The 14967-nt window shown below is 50.8% G+C and overlaps 1 protein-coding gene across 1 annotated transcript; it reads left to right on the top strand.

The window, feature by feature from the left end:
- Nucleotides 1-1674: 1674 nt before the first annotated feature.
- LOC123368339 (zinc finger protein 629-like) lies at nt 1675-5897 on the top strand. The gene is made up of 3 exons (XM_045013086.1): nt 1675-1723; nt 2453-2561; nt 3138-5897. Exons 2-3 carry the CDS (start codon nt 2483-2485, stop codon nt 4148-4150), a joined length of 1092 nt encoding a protein of 363 aa, XP_044869021.1. The 5' UTR covers nt 1675-1723; nt 2453-2482; the 3' UTR covers nt 4151-5897.
- The last annotated feature ends 9070 nt before the right edge of the window (nt 5898-14967 follow it).

Here is a 14967-nt window from a genome sequence, read left to right as displayed (position 1 = left end):
GACTGGAAGGCACCATTAGATCATCTCCTCTGATCTCCTGTATAACACAGGCCGTTACGACTTTCCTGAATTAATCCCTGTTTGAACTAGAGAAGATCTTTTAGAAAAGCATCCAATCTTGATTTTAAACTGGCCAGGGATGGGGAATCCACCACGATTCCTTGGTAAATTGTTCCCCTCATCATTAAAAATTCGCAAGGCACTGATGCCTGGGTAAAACTGATTATTTTAATCAGGAAATCCAGAGTTAAGAGTCCTGGGGAAATATTGGCACATCCCGATTTTGTGCATATTCATTGGAACAGGGCATCTCATCCCAGAGAAGGGAGAAAATGCTCCCTCTCTATGCACCTACAGAAACCTCCCTCTCTACAAATTTCCTGTCTTTGGGATCCGATCACCAATGAGTATCTGTTCTGATGATGTAATCCTTTGGGGTGGAGTGTCTCTGGATAAAAATGCCTTTGCCTTTCTTGGACAGTTTCAACTAAGCTCAGTGGAATTATTTCTGTTAAAGAAACACAGTCGTTGATATCATTAAATATTAGCAGGCAAATGTATAGCACGATTGAAAGCCTGGGAGCTGGGAGGAGGTGAATTCCAACAGGAAATAAAAGCTCTGATTTTTAACAGTCAAGGTGATTAACCATGATTTATCTGGGAATGTGATGGATTCTTTTATCATTCAAAATCAAGATTGGACATTTCTCTTCAAAAGTTCTAGCTCAACCAGCAGTTATGAAATGGATGCAGGAGCTACTATGAGAAATGTTCTGGCCTGTGGTAACAGGTCAGATTAAGATGATCCTGATGGCCCTTTCTTTCCTTAAAATGTATTAATCTATTATTACTCCACACACAGTAAACACACCTGACATGGCTGAAGTGGCCTAAATTAGAAGAGATTCTCTGTGACCTTTTGGCACGTTTGGGCAAAGTGAGTCTAAAAGACAACAGATCAGATCTACCACTCACCTCCATGGGGGCATCTTACATTTGCTTTGGAACAAGGATAAAACACAACCCAACGTGCAGAACAGGAGGGATTCATGCTGACTACATGCTTTCCTTTTTGCATTTCAAGCAGGTGAGGCAATGAATCTGGTCTAGTCAATTTCATTTTTGTTTCTAATCCATTTCACTTTTAGGCTCTAACATAATGGGGCAATCTCTGGGTAGCAAACAATGCAAGTTTCACAAAGCTTCCCCTGCTTACTTAGCAGCAGGATTTGATTCTAGACCCTTAAAGTCCACAGCATGGGCCTCTACTGCTTGAGATAAAGGAGTATTAGCATGCAGCTGTAGAAGGCTGTTATCTTCCATGTGGCCGAGCCTCAAGAGGCAGAGAAAGCTATAAAAGATGCATTTTCTGATTTAAAAAAAGGCATTAAACAAAAATTCCCTGCCCCCGTTCCTATAACCCCAGACATTAAACCCGGTCATTTTTTGCAAGCGAGAACCCAGGGTCCTGGCTCCCTGCTCCAACCCCCCAGATCCCACTCCCCTCCCAGAGCTGGGCAGAGAACCCAGGAGTCCGGGCTCTTCCGCGGGCAGCAGGCAGAGGGAGGCAGCCCAGGAGCAGGAACGATGCGGCAGGGAAGATTTCCAGGGGACTGGGTTGCCGGCGCACTGCATCCTGTCCCCAGCTGAGCTGCTGCTGGCAGCGGGGTGAGCGGATCCTCGCCCCGGACCCCAGCGGGTGGAGCTTCTGCCCCTGCTGGGGGTGGGTTCGGGTTCGCTTCCCGGGGACGCTGACGGTCCCGCGCGCGGAGCCCCGCACCGCTGCCGAGCGGGAAGGGGGCAGGGAGCAGCTCAGCTGCAGGGATGCGGCTTTTAAATAGCCTCGAGCACCGCCAAAGGGCAGGGCCAGGGCTGGGGCTGAGTCCTTCCGAGGGTGAGATGGGGGGCGGAAAGCAGCCACGCCGCTGTGCAAAGGGGCTGGGAGCCAGGACTCCTGGGTTCTCTCCCCAGCTCCGGGAGGGGAGTGGGGTCGGGAGGGGGGGGGGGTTATAGCGGGGGGAGGGCTGGGAGCCAGGACTCCTGGGTTCTCTCCCCTGAGGGTAGAGGGCTCTGGGGGGTTACAGGAGGGGGAGGGCTGGGAGCCAGGACTCCTGGGTTCTCTCCCTAGCTCCGGGAGGGGAGGTTGGGGGGTTACAGCAGGGGGAGCCAGGACTCCTGGGTTCTCTCCCCAGCTCTGAGAGGAGTGGGGTCTGGGGGGGGGGGGTTACAGCAGGGGGAGAGCTGGGAGACAGGACTCCTCCATCATTCTGGCGCTGATCACTGATTCTCTATGGAAGAGCCCAAAAGGGCCCTTGTGAAATTTCACCTCAGCTTGGATCTGCCCCCACCCCTGTGCACAGAACAGGGCCAGGTTTAAAACCAGGCAGCAGCTTCTGAACAGAGCCCTCGGGGGAAATGTAACAAACTCACCTGTTTTCTTCCCTGCCAGCAGGATTCCCCCATCCCTGCCGTGATTGCCGTGATGCAGGGAGAGGAAGGGCCTTGTGTCCCGGATCTCCAGGGTGCTGAGGAACAGGAGAGCCTGAAAGGTTCCTGCAAAGGTGAGCAATGAGTGACACTGGTTCAGAGAGTGGCCAGGAGTGAAGGGAACAGCTGGGATCTCAGCAAAGCTGCTGGGAGTCCCCCAGTTCTGTCTCCTCTCACTCAGTGTCATCCCCAGCAGGTGCCCTGTCCTCACGGCAGGTGTCACTCCCGGCTGCCACCCCTGGCAGGAACCCTCCCCTCTCCCAGCCTTTCTCTGAGGGCTCAGCTGACCCACTGGGGCAGAACCAGCCTTTCCTCTCCCTACTGGGGAAGTGTTTGAGGGAATTGACTTCCTGCCCCTCAGGTTTTCTGCTCAGTGGCATTTGCCACCCCGGGGGGGTTTGTCAACCAAGCAGACCAACTTTCTGACCAAACAAACCCGAACATCCTTGCCCCACCCCTTCTCTGAGGCCCCACCCTACTCATTTCATCCCCCTTCCCTCCGTCGTTCACTCTCCCCCACCCTCACTCACTCACTCACTCATTTTCACCCGGCTTGGGAGTGTCACTTTTCAACCAGGTGTTTGGTTGAAAACTGGACACCTGGCAACCCCAGAGAATGAGCCCTGGCTGGATTCTCTCTCTCCCATCAGGTGGCAGGATGGATGAGGAGAGTTCCCTGCAGCATGGGCCTGTGGGAGCAGATCCAGATGGGGCATCACCCGATGAGGATGCTTCCGTGGGAGAAGAGCCACATGGGATGCTGCCTGGTGGGAATGAGTCCATAGAAGAGAACCCAGATGGGGCATTGTCTGATGAGACTTTATCCCAGGTTCCAGCCCTGCGGCAAACCTCTGAGCACTCTCCTGGCTCACAAAACCCTTCAGCCTTGGAATCTCAGTGGGAAAAGCCCCCAGGGCTGCCTCTCCCATTGGCACCCACTCAGCCCAGACCAGCCCCCAAGAAACCCCCTTACCGCGAGGCACACCCGACCATCTGCAGCGAGTGTGGGAAGAGCTTCACCCGGAGCTCCCTGCTGGCCCAGCACCAGCGGGTGCACACAGGGGAGCGGCCCTACCAGTGCACTGAGTGCGGGAAAAGCTTCAGCCGCAGTTCCACCCTTATCCAGCACTGGAGGACCCACACGGGGGAGCGGCCCAATATGTGCACCGAGTGCGGGAAGGGATTCAGCCAGCGCTCCGACCTGGTGAAGCACCAGCGCACCCACACCGGGGAGCGCCCCTACCAGTGCCCCGACTGCGGTCAGAGCTTCAGCCGCAGCTCGGACCTCATCAAGCACCAGCGCATCCACACCGGGGAGCGGCCCTACATCTGCCCTGACTGCGGGAAGGGCTTTAGCCGCAGCTCTGACCTCTTCCAGCACCAGCGCACCCAGCGCGGCGAGAAACCTTACAAGTGCACCGAGTGCGGGAAGAAGTTCAGCCGCAGCTCCAACCTCATCCGCCACCAGCGCACCCACACGGGCGAGAGGCCCTACGTCTGCCCGGACTGCGGGCGCGGCTTCTCCCAGAACTCCCACTACACGGACCACCAGCGGAGCCACCGCCGTGAGAAACCCTACCACTGCACCCAGTGCGGCAAGGACTTCGGACGCAGCTCCACCCTGGTCAAGCACTGGCGCACACACACCAGGGAGATCTTGTGAGCCTGGGGCAGAGGGCGGGACCTTCAACTCTCCAGTCGTGGACCAGGAATCCCAACGTGGCCTCCTGGGGAACTTGACTCAGTGTTGCCCCCAGGGTCAGCTTGAGATGTCATCCACCAGTCGAGTCAATGCTCTTCTTCTGGGGAACTTGACCCAATATCTCCCTCAGGGTCAGCTTGGGTTTGTGGTGCCACTAGTCACCGCTGGTCCCTTGGAGAATTTGATACAGTGTATTATCCAGGGTCAGCCTGATTAACAGTGTTACGAGTCAATGCTCTTCTCCTGGGGGATTTGAAACAATGTCTCTAGCAGGGTCCATCTGATACAATGTTTCCAGTGGGATCACACATACCTCTTAACCTGGCACATTTGATACAATGTTTCCACCAGGGTCATTTCTCCTTTCCGTAAATAATTCGATTCAATGTTTCTAAGAGAGTCAATTCTTCCCTGGAGGGTAGGCCAGGGTTCCTTTGATGCAATGTCTCCTTCCTTGGGTGCATTGATACATTGTCTCCAATAGAGTCACTCTTCCTCTTTTCAGAGAACTTGGTACAATGTTTCCACCATTGTCAATTCTTCTGGCCTGGTTGCTTTGATACAACTGTATCCAAGAGGGCCAGTTCTTCGCAAGTGATATCTCTAGACCAAGATCAGTGTGATACAATGTCTCCACTCAAGGTCCATCCTAACTACTTTGGTGAATTGATACATTGCCTCCAGTAGAGTCAACTCTCTTCTCCCAGGGCAATTTGATTCCAGGGTGACCAATACTCCCCTTGAGGACTGGATACAATAGTCAGATCCTCAGATGGTGTGAATTGGCATGGGTCCACTGCAGTGAATGGCGTTCTAGTGATGTATACCAGGTGAAGATTTGCCCCAATGTTTCCATCATTAGTTCTTCTTTCTAGGGGGATTGAAGCCAGGAACCTGATCCTGCCCTCACTTACATGGCCATTTTACATCAGTATAATTCCACTGACATCAGTGGGGTTGCTCCAGATTTACACCAAGGTCAGTGGGGTCAGAATCCAGCTGTAACTCATCTTCCATGGATATCAGTGGGGTCATTCCAGATTCATACGAGGGCCAGTGAGATCAGAATCTGCCTTGACTTCATTAACATCAGTGGGTTCCCTCTGGATTTACACTGAGGTCTCTGAGATCAGAATCCAGCCCTAACTCCCTTAACTTCAGTGGAGGAGGTGGGGATGGTCACTCCAGCTTTATACCCATCATTAACTAGAGAGGAATCCAGCATCAGTTCTGGTTTCCTGGAAGACTTGAGGCTGTTTCTGGACTTTCACAAACCTGTCCATAGATGACTGGGTATTTTTACCTTGGAGAATAAGTAAATGGGTTAGGAAATTAGATGATGAGGATTGAAAAGAGGAGGAAATACAGAAGCAGCAACAGGTAGATTATGGTGGAAGGAGGTGTTCTGTGTATTTCCCTTGGAACATATTGGGCAGAGGGAAGGAACCAGAAGCCAAAGCAACCCCTAAAGGGATCTGTGCTTTAGTGGACAGTTGGTGGAATATAAAGAATAGGGCCCTACCAAATTCATGGCCATGAAAAACACATCATGGACCATGAAATCTGGTCTTTTATTTACTTTTACCCTATACTATAAAAGTACCCTATACTATAGGGTAGAAGTACACAGCAGTACACAGTATTTCTCAAACTGGGGGTCCTGACCCAAAAGGGGGTGCAAGACTATTTTGGGGAATCATGGTATTGCCACCCTTACTTCTGTGCCGCTGCTGGCGGCAGCGCTGCCTTCAGAGCTGGGCACCTGGCCAGCAGCCGCTGCTCTCCGACCACCCAGCTCTGAAAGCAGCACAGACGTAAGGGTGGCAATACCGTGACCCCCCTACAGTAGCCTTGCGAACCCCTTTCGGGTCGAGACCCCCAGTTTGAGAAACACTGAGTCTTAAGGGCTTTGTGTGTTTATCTTTTGCCATTTTCAAACACACATTCATAGACTCATAGACTTTAAAGTCAGAGTCATGTTTTGTTACAGCACCATGAAATTTAAGATCTGAAACCGTGACAGTCAAGATTTTTAAAATGCTGTGGCCGTGAAATTTTCAGGAATGGACTGTGAATTTGGTAGGGCCCTACTAAAGAGATGTCTAAATGCTCCTTGGAGTAGGGGGAGGTGCAATGCCTCAAGTCAGGTTAATTTCCCCCTTCACCCCTTGCTCTGCAGGAATCATTAATGCACAGTCCCCTTCAGACCCAGCTTTAGAAGGGAGGTTCAAGAAATCCCATTTCAAAAGCTGATTTCACTTTCCTTATGGGCTCTGGCTGGGTGACTCAATCCTCCTGGAGTGTCTGTGTTGTCTAGGGCCATCTGTGTCTTGCCTGAAATGTTGGGGCCCTTCGTCTGAGTTATCTTCAGGGAACTGAATTTGGGAACCTCTGTATCGGAACAAAATGAGCCTCTATTGCTTGCTTTGTACATTAGAGGAAATAGACTCATAAATCTTTGCTCTGTTCTAGCCACTAGAGGGTGGTATAAACCCACATTGTGGGTTCCACCTGCATTTGGAGTTTCAACTGCTTGTGGTAGAATAACCCACAAATCACACATCTCTGTCTGTGTCCCAAGCAGTGAACATGAGTCATATTTGCCTGTATTAAATCTCCAGCATAATTGCTGTGCATGTGTCTAAGAATGAGGGAGGCAGTTGTTTGTTTTGCTCTGTTTTTTGTTTGTGCATGTTTCCCATTGACCAATTTGAATGAGTAGAACTTTAAATGCTTTTTAAAAAACATGAGGTTTAATTAGCCATTGGAACTCCCTGACACATGATATAATGGGGGCTGAGACTTCGGTAGGATTGAGGGAAAGGATTTATATGGAACATATGCATTTCCACTAGACCAGTGGTTTTCCACCCGTGGTCAGTCCACAAACTATGTCTCAGGGGTCTGTGAAAGCTTGTTACCGTAAAAGAGTGGTTTTCAGTCTGTGGACCCCTGGGGGTCTGCAGACTACGTCTAAGGTTTCCAAAGGGGTTCATATCTCCATTTGAAATGTTTTTAGAGGTCTGCTAATGAGAAAAGGTTGAAAACCACTGTATGAGACAAAGATGTCTAAGAGATCTAAGCCGTCATGCCTCTGGGCATAAACCGGACACTAATGTAGCAGAGGGAGGAAGAAACTTTCACGGTGAGTAATTTATTTTATAATGGCCCATGATGAGGCTTCTTGCACCTTGTTTGGAAGCAGCTGACGATGGCCGCTGCTGGAGACAGGATGCTGGGCAAGATAGTCCCATTGGTCTGATCCAGAGTGACAGGGAGCGGGTGAAATATCAGGCTAGGTGGGCCCATGGGTCTGACCTGGGGCTGCCAGGAGGCAGGATACTGGGTCAGATGGGTCCATTGTCTGAGCAGAGGCAGTAATGCCCTGGAATACTGTTTCTGGTCATAAACCTGGTTCATTGTTTGGTCAACATCTTGTCCTTTCTGAGAACAGTGCAGAGGAGAATTGCTAATTCACCCAACCCGATCCCAGTTGAGGGACAATCTGCTAGCCCCATATTCAGCTCGTCTGTTTGTAGAGGCAGCAAACTGTATTTCTGCTTCTGTCGGTGTCTGTCAGTATTCTTGTCTGTAACTAAAACATCAATAAATATGTTGAAACAGGAGGGGGGCTGGTGGCTCAAGGAGATGGGGAATGGGGCCTTTCCTTTCTAGGGGTGCCAGCTGTGGTCTGGACCCAATGTGAGGGGACTGACTGGCTCAGAGGGTGGGGAATGAGATATGGCCCCTTTCCTCTCTAGGGAATGCTGGCTCCAATCCAGCCCCAGGGCAGAGGGAATGGTGGTTGGTGGCGGAGGGTGAAGAATGGGGACTGAGGCCTTTCCACTCAGGGGTGCTCATTCTGATCCTGCTCCGTGGCAGAGGGACTGGCTGGCTTGGGGAATGGGATATGGGGCTTTGCCTTTCTAGAGAACACCAGCTCCAAGCCAAGCTGGTGGTGACTGACTCAGGGAGGGCAAGGAATGGAATATGGGGCCATTCATTTATAAGACACCAGTTCTAGACTGGCTGGCTCAGATGGGTCGGGGAATTACAGTATACCCCTTTGCACTAACAAGGAGTATGAACTTGTCCTGTGTTAAAAATAAGGTGTGTGCTGAGTGGAATATTGTGAGATAAAATGAGTCAATTTTTGCACCTTTCCCAGAAGAAACAGAGCTGTCTTGTGAGACGATTCTTTGTGGCTCTGAATAGCGTTGTGTTTTGAAGGACGGTGGAGAAGAGAAAAGAGCCAGTTTCAAGAAGACAAATGCGAGACGGGGCCTGGAGAAAGACAGGGAAAGATTCTTAGAAGACAGGAACTGAAAGAGAAACTGAAGGAAAACAGAATTTGAGTGAGAGTTTGAAGTTAAAAATAATAGTGGTAAATCCCCACACAGGAGGTAGAAACATACAAATGTTCAGAATGAAAGCCTAGACTGGAAGTTGAAGGTTCTAAGAAGGAGAAGCTGAGGACAACTTAGTACGTTAGTGCATGGCAAAATTATCCCGTAAGTCTAAGCAAGAAAAGAGTCTCCCTACCTTAAGTGAACTATTAAGGACATCTGAAACAGAACTGGTAGGGAATTGGCCAATTAATGTTTTTTGGTAAAAAATTATCAATTTGTCAGAACTAAAAATTTCATTTAGTTTTTTTGTCAATGCTAACAAAATTTTCAACAAATTTATATCAGAACAAGTTTTTAAATGGATCTTTTATTTCATTTTTTACTTTACTGTTTCACTTCATTCTGACATTAGAGTTTCATTCCAAGTTTCCTGTTTCTTTTCAACTTTAGCAGGTCATTTTTTCCAACCTGGCATATTCCTACCTTCCTTTTTATGCAATGAAGCAGTGGGATTAGAAATCAAAATGGCCACTAGTGGCCTTCATCTTCCAAGATGACAAAGGTCAAAACATTTTAGGTTTGACATTTTTGACTCAAAACATTTCATTTGGGCATTTTTTCAAATAAAAATGTGTCAAATCATTAAAGCTGACCCTTTCAATGTTGCAGACACAGAATTATCTTTGTATTTGGTCTAGTGTAACATTTGAAAAATTTAGCTTTTTGTCTCAAGTCAGGTTTAAAACAAAACTCCCAAAATCACAAAATTTTCCACAAAGTGGAAATTCAATTTTTCAGCTAGCACTAATTTGAGGGTGAATCCAGAGGCCATCCAGTTTCACCCCAGAATGATTAAAGTTTGGGAAAGTTATGTCACTGAAAACAGGGTCTTTTAATAGGGATTGTTAGGAAACCTTAACAATTGCTGCCTTTTAAACCAGACCGTGGATAGGTGGATTTGGGTAAAGGGATTTTGCTGTACAATGGGGCCCTTATTTTGATTCCAGAAAGAAAAATGTGAAGTTTTGGTAAGAGCTGTCAATATTCTCTGGGTTTTGTGACTTATTTTTATCAAGGTTGTTTCCAGAATCATTTACATTTTTTTTATTTACCGAGAGCCAGTTCGCTGTTGAGGTTTTTGGTGTGTGAAAAAGTGTCAGTAATCATAGAACCCCACAGTTAGAAGGGACCGCAAGGGTCATCTAGTCTAATCCCCTGCCAAGATGCAGGATTTGTTGTGTCTGAACCATCCCAGACAGATGGCTCCAGCCTCCTTTTGAAAACTTCCAGTGAAGTAGCTTCCACAACCTCCCTTGGCAGGTCTGTTCCATTGTCCTACTGTTTTTACAGATAGGAAGATTTTCCTGAAATGAATCTAAATCTCTCCTGCTGTGCTGTAGTTTGAACCCATTGCCTCTTGCCCTGCCCTCTGGCAAGAGAGAACAACTTTTCTCCATCTCTTTTATGGCAGCCTTTCAAGTATTTGAAAACGGTCGTCCTGTCCCCCCTCTTAAACTCCTCTTTTCCAAACTAAACAGACCCAGTTCCTTCAGCCTTTGCCCCCGGGGCTCGCATTCCACCTCTTTGATCATCTTTGTCTCTCATCTCTGGATCCTTTCCAGTTTCTCTGCATCCATTCGGTACAGCGGTGACCAACATTGGAGACAGTCCAACTGAGGCCTAACCAGCACCTGACGTACGTGCTATAATCTGTTAATGCAACCTATTTTTTTTGGTTTGTTTTGTTTTGTTTTGCAACAGCGTCGCTTTGCTGACTCATGTTGTGGTTGTGACCCACCGCAACTCCCAGATCCTTCTCAGCAGTGCTGCTGCCAAGCCAGTTTCCCTCCATTCTGTATTTGTGCATTTCTTCCCTAAGTGCAGCACCTTACATTTGTCTTTGCTGGATTTCATTGTGTTGGCTGTAGGACAGTTCTCCAATGTAGCAAGAGCCCTCTGAATTGTAGCTCTATCCTCCAGTGTTGGCAAGCCCTCCTGCTTTGTGTCATCTGCAGACTAGATCAGCAAGCTCTCTCTTCCTACATCCAGGTCATTAATAAAGATGTTAACACTGGGCCAGAACAGATCCCTGCAGAACCCCCCTTGACACCTCCCTCCAATCCGACATCCTTCCATTTGAAGAAGTTGGTTAAAAATAACATTTCAAAATTAGGCTTGTTTCAAAACCTGCAAAACAAAAAGAGTGTCTGGGCTAGTGCTTAGGGTACCAGCTTGGCATATAGATGATATACATTCAGTTTCCTGCCCTGCTACACATTTCCTATGTGACCTTTAGTTTCTCTGGATCTCAGTTCCCATCTGTGAAATGGGTACGGATATGTGAGGGTAAATACATTAAGGATTAGGAGTTGCAGCTACGGCACAGGGGTAACGGGGGCCACAGATGCAATGTGGAGTGCTGAAGAATTGTTTCCTCACTTTCTAAGCAGCTCCAGCAATCAGCCACTTAGGAAGCACATACTGTAGCTCCTTCCACTTTTCTCTAGCCCGTCTGCCCTTGGCAGAGCTCTTTGAGGGCCAGGTGCAGCTTCCTTTTGTGTGACTGGGGTGGCTGTTTGCATTCTTTTAGCACAAAAAGCTGGAGGCGGGGTGGGAATGGAATCACTTGGAAGGGAGAAGTGCCAAGACCGGTCAAGCAACACTGCAGCTGTCCAGCACCCAGGGTTTGGAAACGGCCTCAGGCAGGCGCGTGCTCAAGGGCAGAGGAAAGGGAAGTTCCGATTGAAAAAGATCAGGCTCAGATGTTTGTCGGAAGTACAGGAGATGGTGAGGCAGATAAACACCGATGGAGAGAGAAGTTCAGACTGTTGCAAAAGGGTTATAAACTCTGTTCATACAGAGGCCACTCTGCCACGCCCCATCCACCAGGCATGTCAGCGCCAGGCAAGGGATCCCTGTGTAAACAAGTGAAGTGTCCCACCTAACAGGCAGCTGCATCTCAGCACCAGGCAAGGGGTCCTCACATAAACAGCCCCTGCGCCCCACCCAGAGAAAGCTGCACCCCCGTGCTGAGCCAGGGCCCCTTGTGTGTTATTGCGGCACAGCTCATACTTAGCTACAGTATCCCACCCCAAAAGCAGCTGCATTTCAGCACTGGGTGAGCTATTCCTGTCAGGGCCGGCTCTAACTTTTTTGCTGCCGCTGAACCAAAAACACCGCCCCTCCCAGAGTGCCGCCCCACTGAACCAAAAACATCCCCCCGAGCATTGCCCCGCCAAACCAAAAACACCCCCCCGAGCGCTGCCACGCCGAACCAAAAACACCCCCCCAGAGCGCCGCCCCGCCGAACCAAAAACACCCCCCATAGCGCCGCCCCGCCAAACCAAAAACACCCCCCCCAGAGCGCCGCCCCGCTGAACCAAAACCATCCCCCATAGCGCCGCCCCGCCAAACCAAAAACACCCCCCAGAGCGCCGCCCCGCTGAACCAAAACCATCCCCCATAGCGCTGCCCCGCCAAACCAAAAACACCCCCCCAGAGTGCTGCCCCACTAAACCAAAAACACCCCCCCAGAGCGCCGCCCCGCTGAACCAAAACCATCCCCCATAGCACTGCCCCGCCATCCAAAAACACCCCCCCAGAGTGTTGCCCCACTACACCAAAAACACCCCCCCAGAGCACCGCCTCGCCGAACCAAAAACACCCCCCCAGAGTGCTGCCCCACTAAACCAAAAACACCCCCCCAGAGCACCGCCCCGCCGAACCAAAAACACTCCCCCAAAATGCCGCCCCGCCGAACCAAAAACACCCCCCCAGAGCGCTGCCCCGCCAAACAAAAACGCCCTCCCAGAGCACCACCACGCCAAATCAACCCCCCGGAGCACCGCCCCGCCGAACCAAAAACACCCCCCCAGAGCACCGCCCCGCTGAACCAAAAACACCCCCCAGAGCGCCACCCCGCCGAACCAAAAACACCCCCCCAGAGGGCCGCCCCGCCGAACCAAAAACAACCCCTTACTGAAACTTAGTGGTTTTTTGGTTTTGGTTTTTTTTTGGTTGGCCAGCTCCCAGTACCAAAAGGAAGGGGAAGGATCGATGGGAAATCAGGACCCTGACGCTGACAGTCCTCAGGAGCAATGGGAAGAGACCGGCCGAGCTAAGGAGAGAGCAGGAGCCCGAGCTGAGCTGGGGAGCGGAGCCACTCCAATGGGAGTCAGAGGAGCAGCCCAAGGAGCTGCGCTGCAGGCAGAGTGGAGAAGAGGCTGGAGCTGGGGCTGGAGCCGGGTGTGGGGAGCAGCTGGGGAGAGCGAGGGGGACTCTGGGCAGTGGGCCCAGTGCAGGGAGACACCCCCAGCCAAGGGGCCCTGCAGGCCAGACTTGGAGGGGGATCATAACCCCAACAGGGCGGGGGTGACGCTGGGAAGAAGAGTCCTGCCACCTAGAGCCTGAGGGCATGTGGCCACTGCCAGAGCACATGTCCGACCCGCAGCGTCCCTGCAGCACAGCCAGGGCCTGGGCAGGAGCTCTGGGAGGTGCAAGGAACAGACTGTGAACGTCCCCTAACTTCCAGAGACACTGGTTTTGGAGTCCCCGTGCCCCAGAGCGGGGTGATGGGTTTTCCATTAACCTTCCCCATTTTTCCCTTTTATTTTTTAATTAGTTGCTGTTTAATAAATCGTATTTGCTTTGAACTGTATGCGATGATCTGTGGGTCAGGGAAGTGTGTGGTGTGAAGAGAGCACCCTGGAGTGGGGACACCCTAGCCCCTGCCCTAAGTGATCACGACAAGACTGGGGGTCGAGCCCCCCAGGAATCCTGGGCCCAGCCTTGTTGGGGTTACGAGTACTCTGCCACACAGGAGAGTGGAAGGGGAGCCCTCGAGGTCAGGCGGGGCTCTGGGTAAAGGCAGTGGGAGCGAGGACTCAGATCCTTTCACCAGCCCATTTCACCGGGGTCGTGTGTAAGCCAGGAAAGTTCCCCACAATAGTGGGACCGTTCCCCCGCTTACACTTTATCATGAGATGGGGATCAGGCCATGATGTGAACTGTTTGGCGTGTGCAGTTGCATACCAGGCTGGTGAGAGAAATCTCAGCCGTGACGAGTCACAACTGGCAGGCAGATCTCTTGGGCTGTCGGCCTGCACATGCTGTGGGTGCACTCGAGAGCCAACGTTTTCAAATGCTGTCTGCAGTGTGGGTCTCCCCAACAGGGAGGCGGGTGCCAGGCTAAACCCTGAGTGACTGAGACTGTTTGGGGCATGGTCAGGGCAAAGGTTTGATCCTTAGATCTGTTCCAAAAAATTGTATGTAGACTCTGCTGAGCAGTTTTATTGGGACGGGGAGCAGTATCTCAGGACCCCCTTGATCACAAGACTGACTTCACCCTGCACATCCGATTTCAAGGTACAGTAACAACTGCCATGCCCCACTCCAGACGCAGCTGCATCTCAGGGTTGAGTGAGGGAAACCAGCATAAACAGCTCCCCCTCCCCGCATCCTTATGGTGGCTGCATCTCAGCACTCGGTGAGGGATCCCAGTGTAATCAGCTCCCATGCTCCACCTCAGAGGCAGCCAACATTTTAGCACTGGCTGAGGGCTCCCTGTATGAACAGCCATCTCAGCACTGAGTGAGGGATCCCTGTATGAACAGCCCCCGGTGCTCCACCCCAGATGCAGTTGCATGTCAGTACGGGACAAGAGGTTCCTGGAGAAAGGCACAGCCTGGAAAGGGCTTTGTTCTTGTGCAGGTTTACAGGCATGAAGAGATGAAAGATGGTCTCACTGCATATTTTCAACGAGGAACAGGGTCTCCTGGCTCCATCTGTACTTTCGCCTCTTCCCCTTCCCTGTGCTGGATCAGAGAAGTGGTGTGTGTGGGGCCACAGCTGGGTCCCAGATTACAATTGGGGAAGATATAAGTCAGGCTGATTCACTGATTTCTCATCTGTCTGTATTTCCCAGCCTGTTTCTGTGTGTCTCACTTTCTGGCCTTGTTAATAATAGACATTTTGCCTTAAAATGTTCCCCTATTGCTACCACTGGTGCTGAAATGCAGCTGCCTCTGGAGTGGGGCAAGGGGACTGCTTGTACAGGGATACTTTGTCTGGCACTGAGATGCGGCCATGGCTGGGGTCAGGAAAGGGGACTGTTCACATCAGAGTGCATCACCCAGCACTGAGCTGCAGCCACCTCTGGGCTAGGGTGTGACAGCTGTTTGTACAATGGTCCCTCACTCAGCGCTGAGGTGCAACCACCTCCGCAGTGGGCTGTGGGGGCTGTTTATACAGGGATCCCTCATCCGGCCATAAGATGCAACCACTTCAGAGGTGCTGTTTGGGGTGCTCAGTCTGAGCCTGATTTTTCAGAGGATGAGCACTCAGCGCTTTCTGGGGAATCATTTTCCTTGTAAGGGGGTCTCCCCCATTTGACTCCCATAAAAAACTTGCTGCTTTTGACAGTGGTGGCCA

This window comes from Mauremys mutica, chromosome 4 (assembly GCF_020497125.1).
Source record: "Mauremys mutica isolate MM-2020 ecotype Southern chromosome 4, ASM2049712v1, whole genome shotgun sequence".
NCBI classification, from domain to species: domain Eukaryota; kingdom Metazoa; phylum Chordata; order Testudines; family Geoemydidae; genus Mauremys; species Mauremys mutica.
The sequence above is the reverse complement of the archived record's forward strand: the minus strand, read 5'-3'. Positions and strand labels throughout refer to the sequence as shown.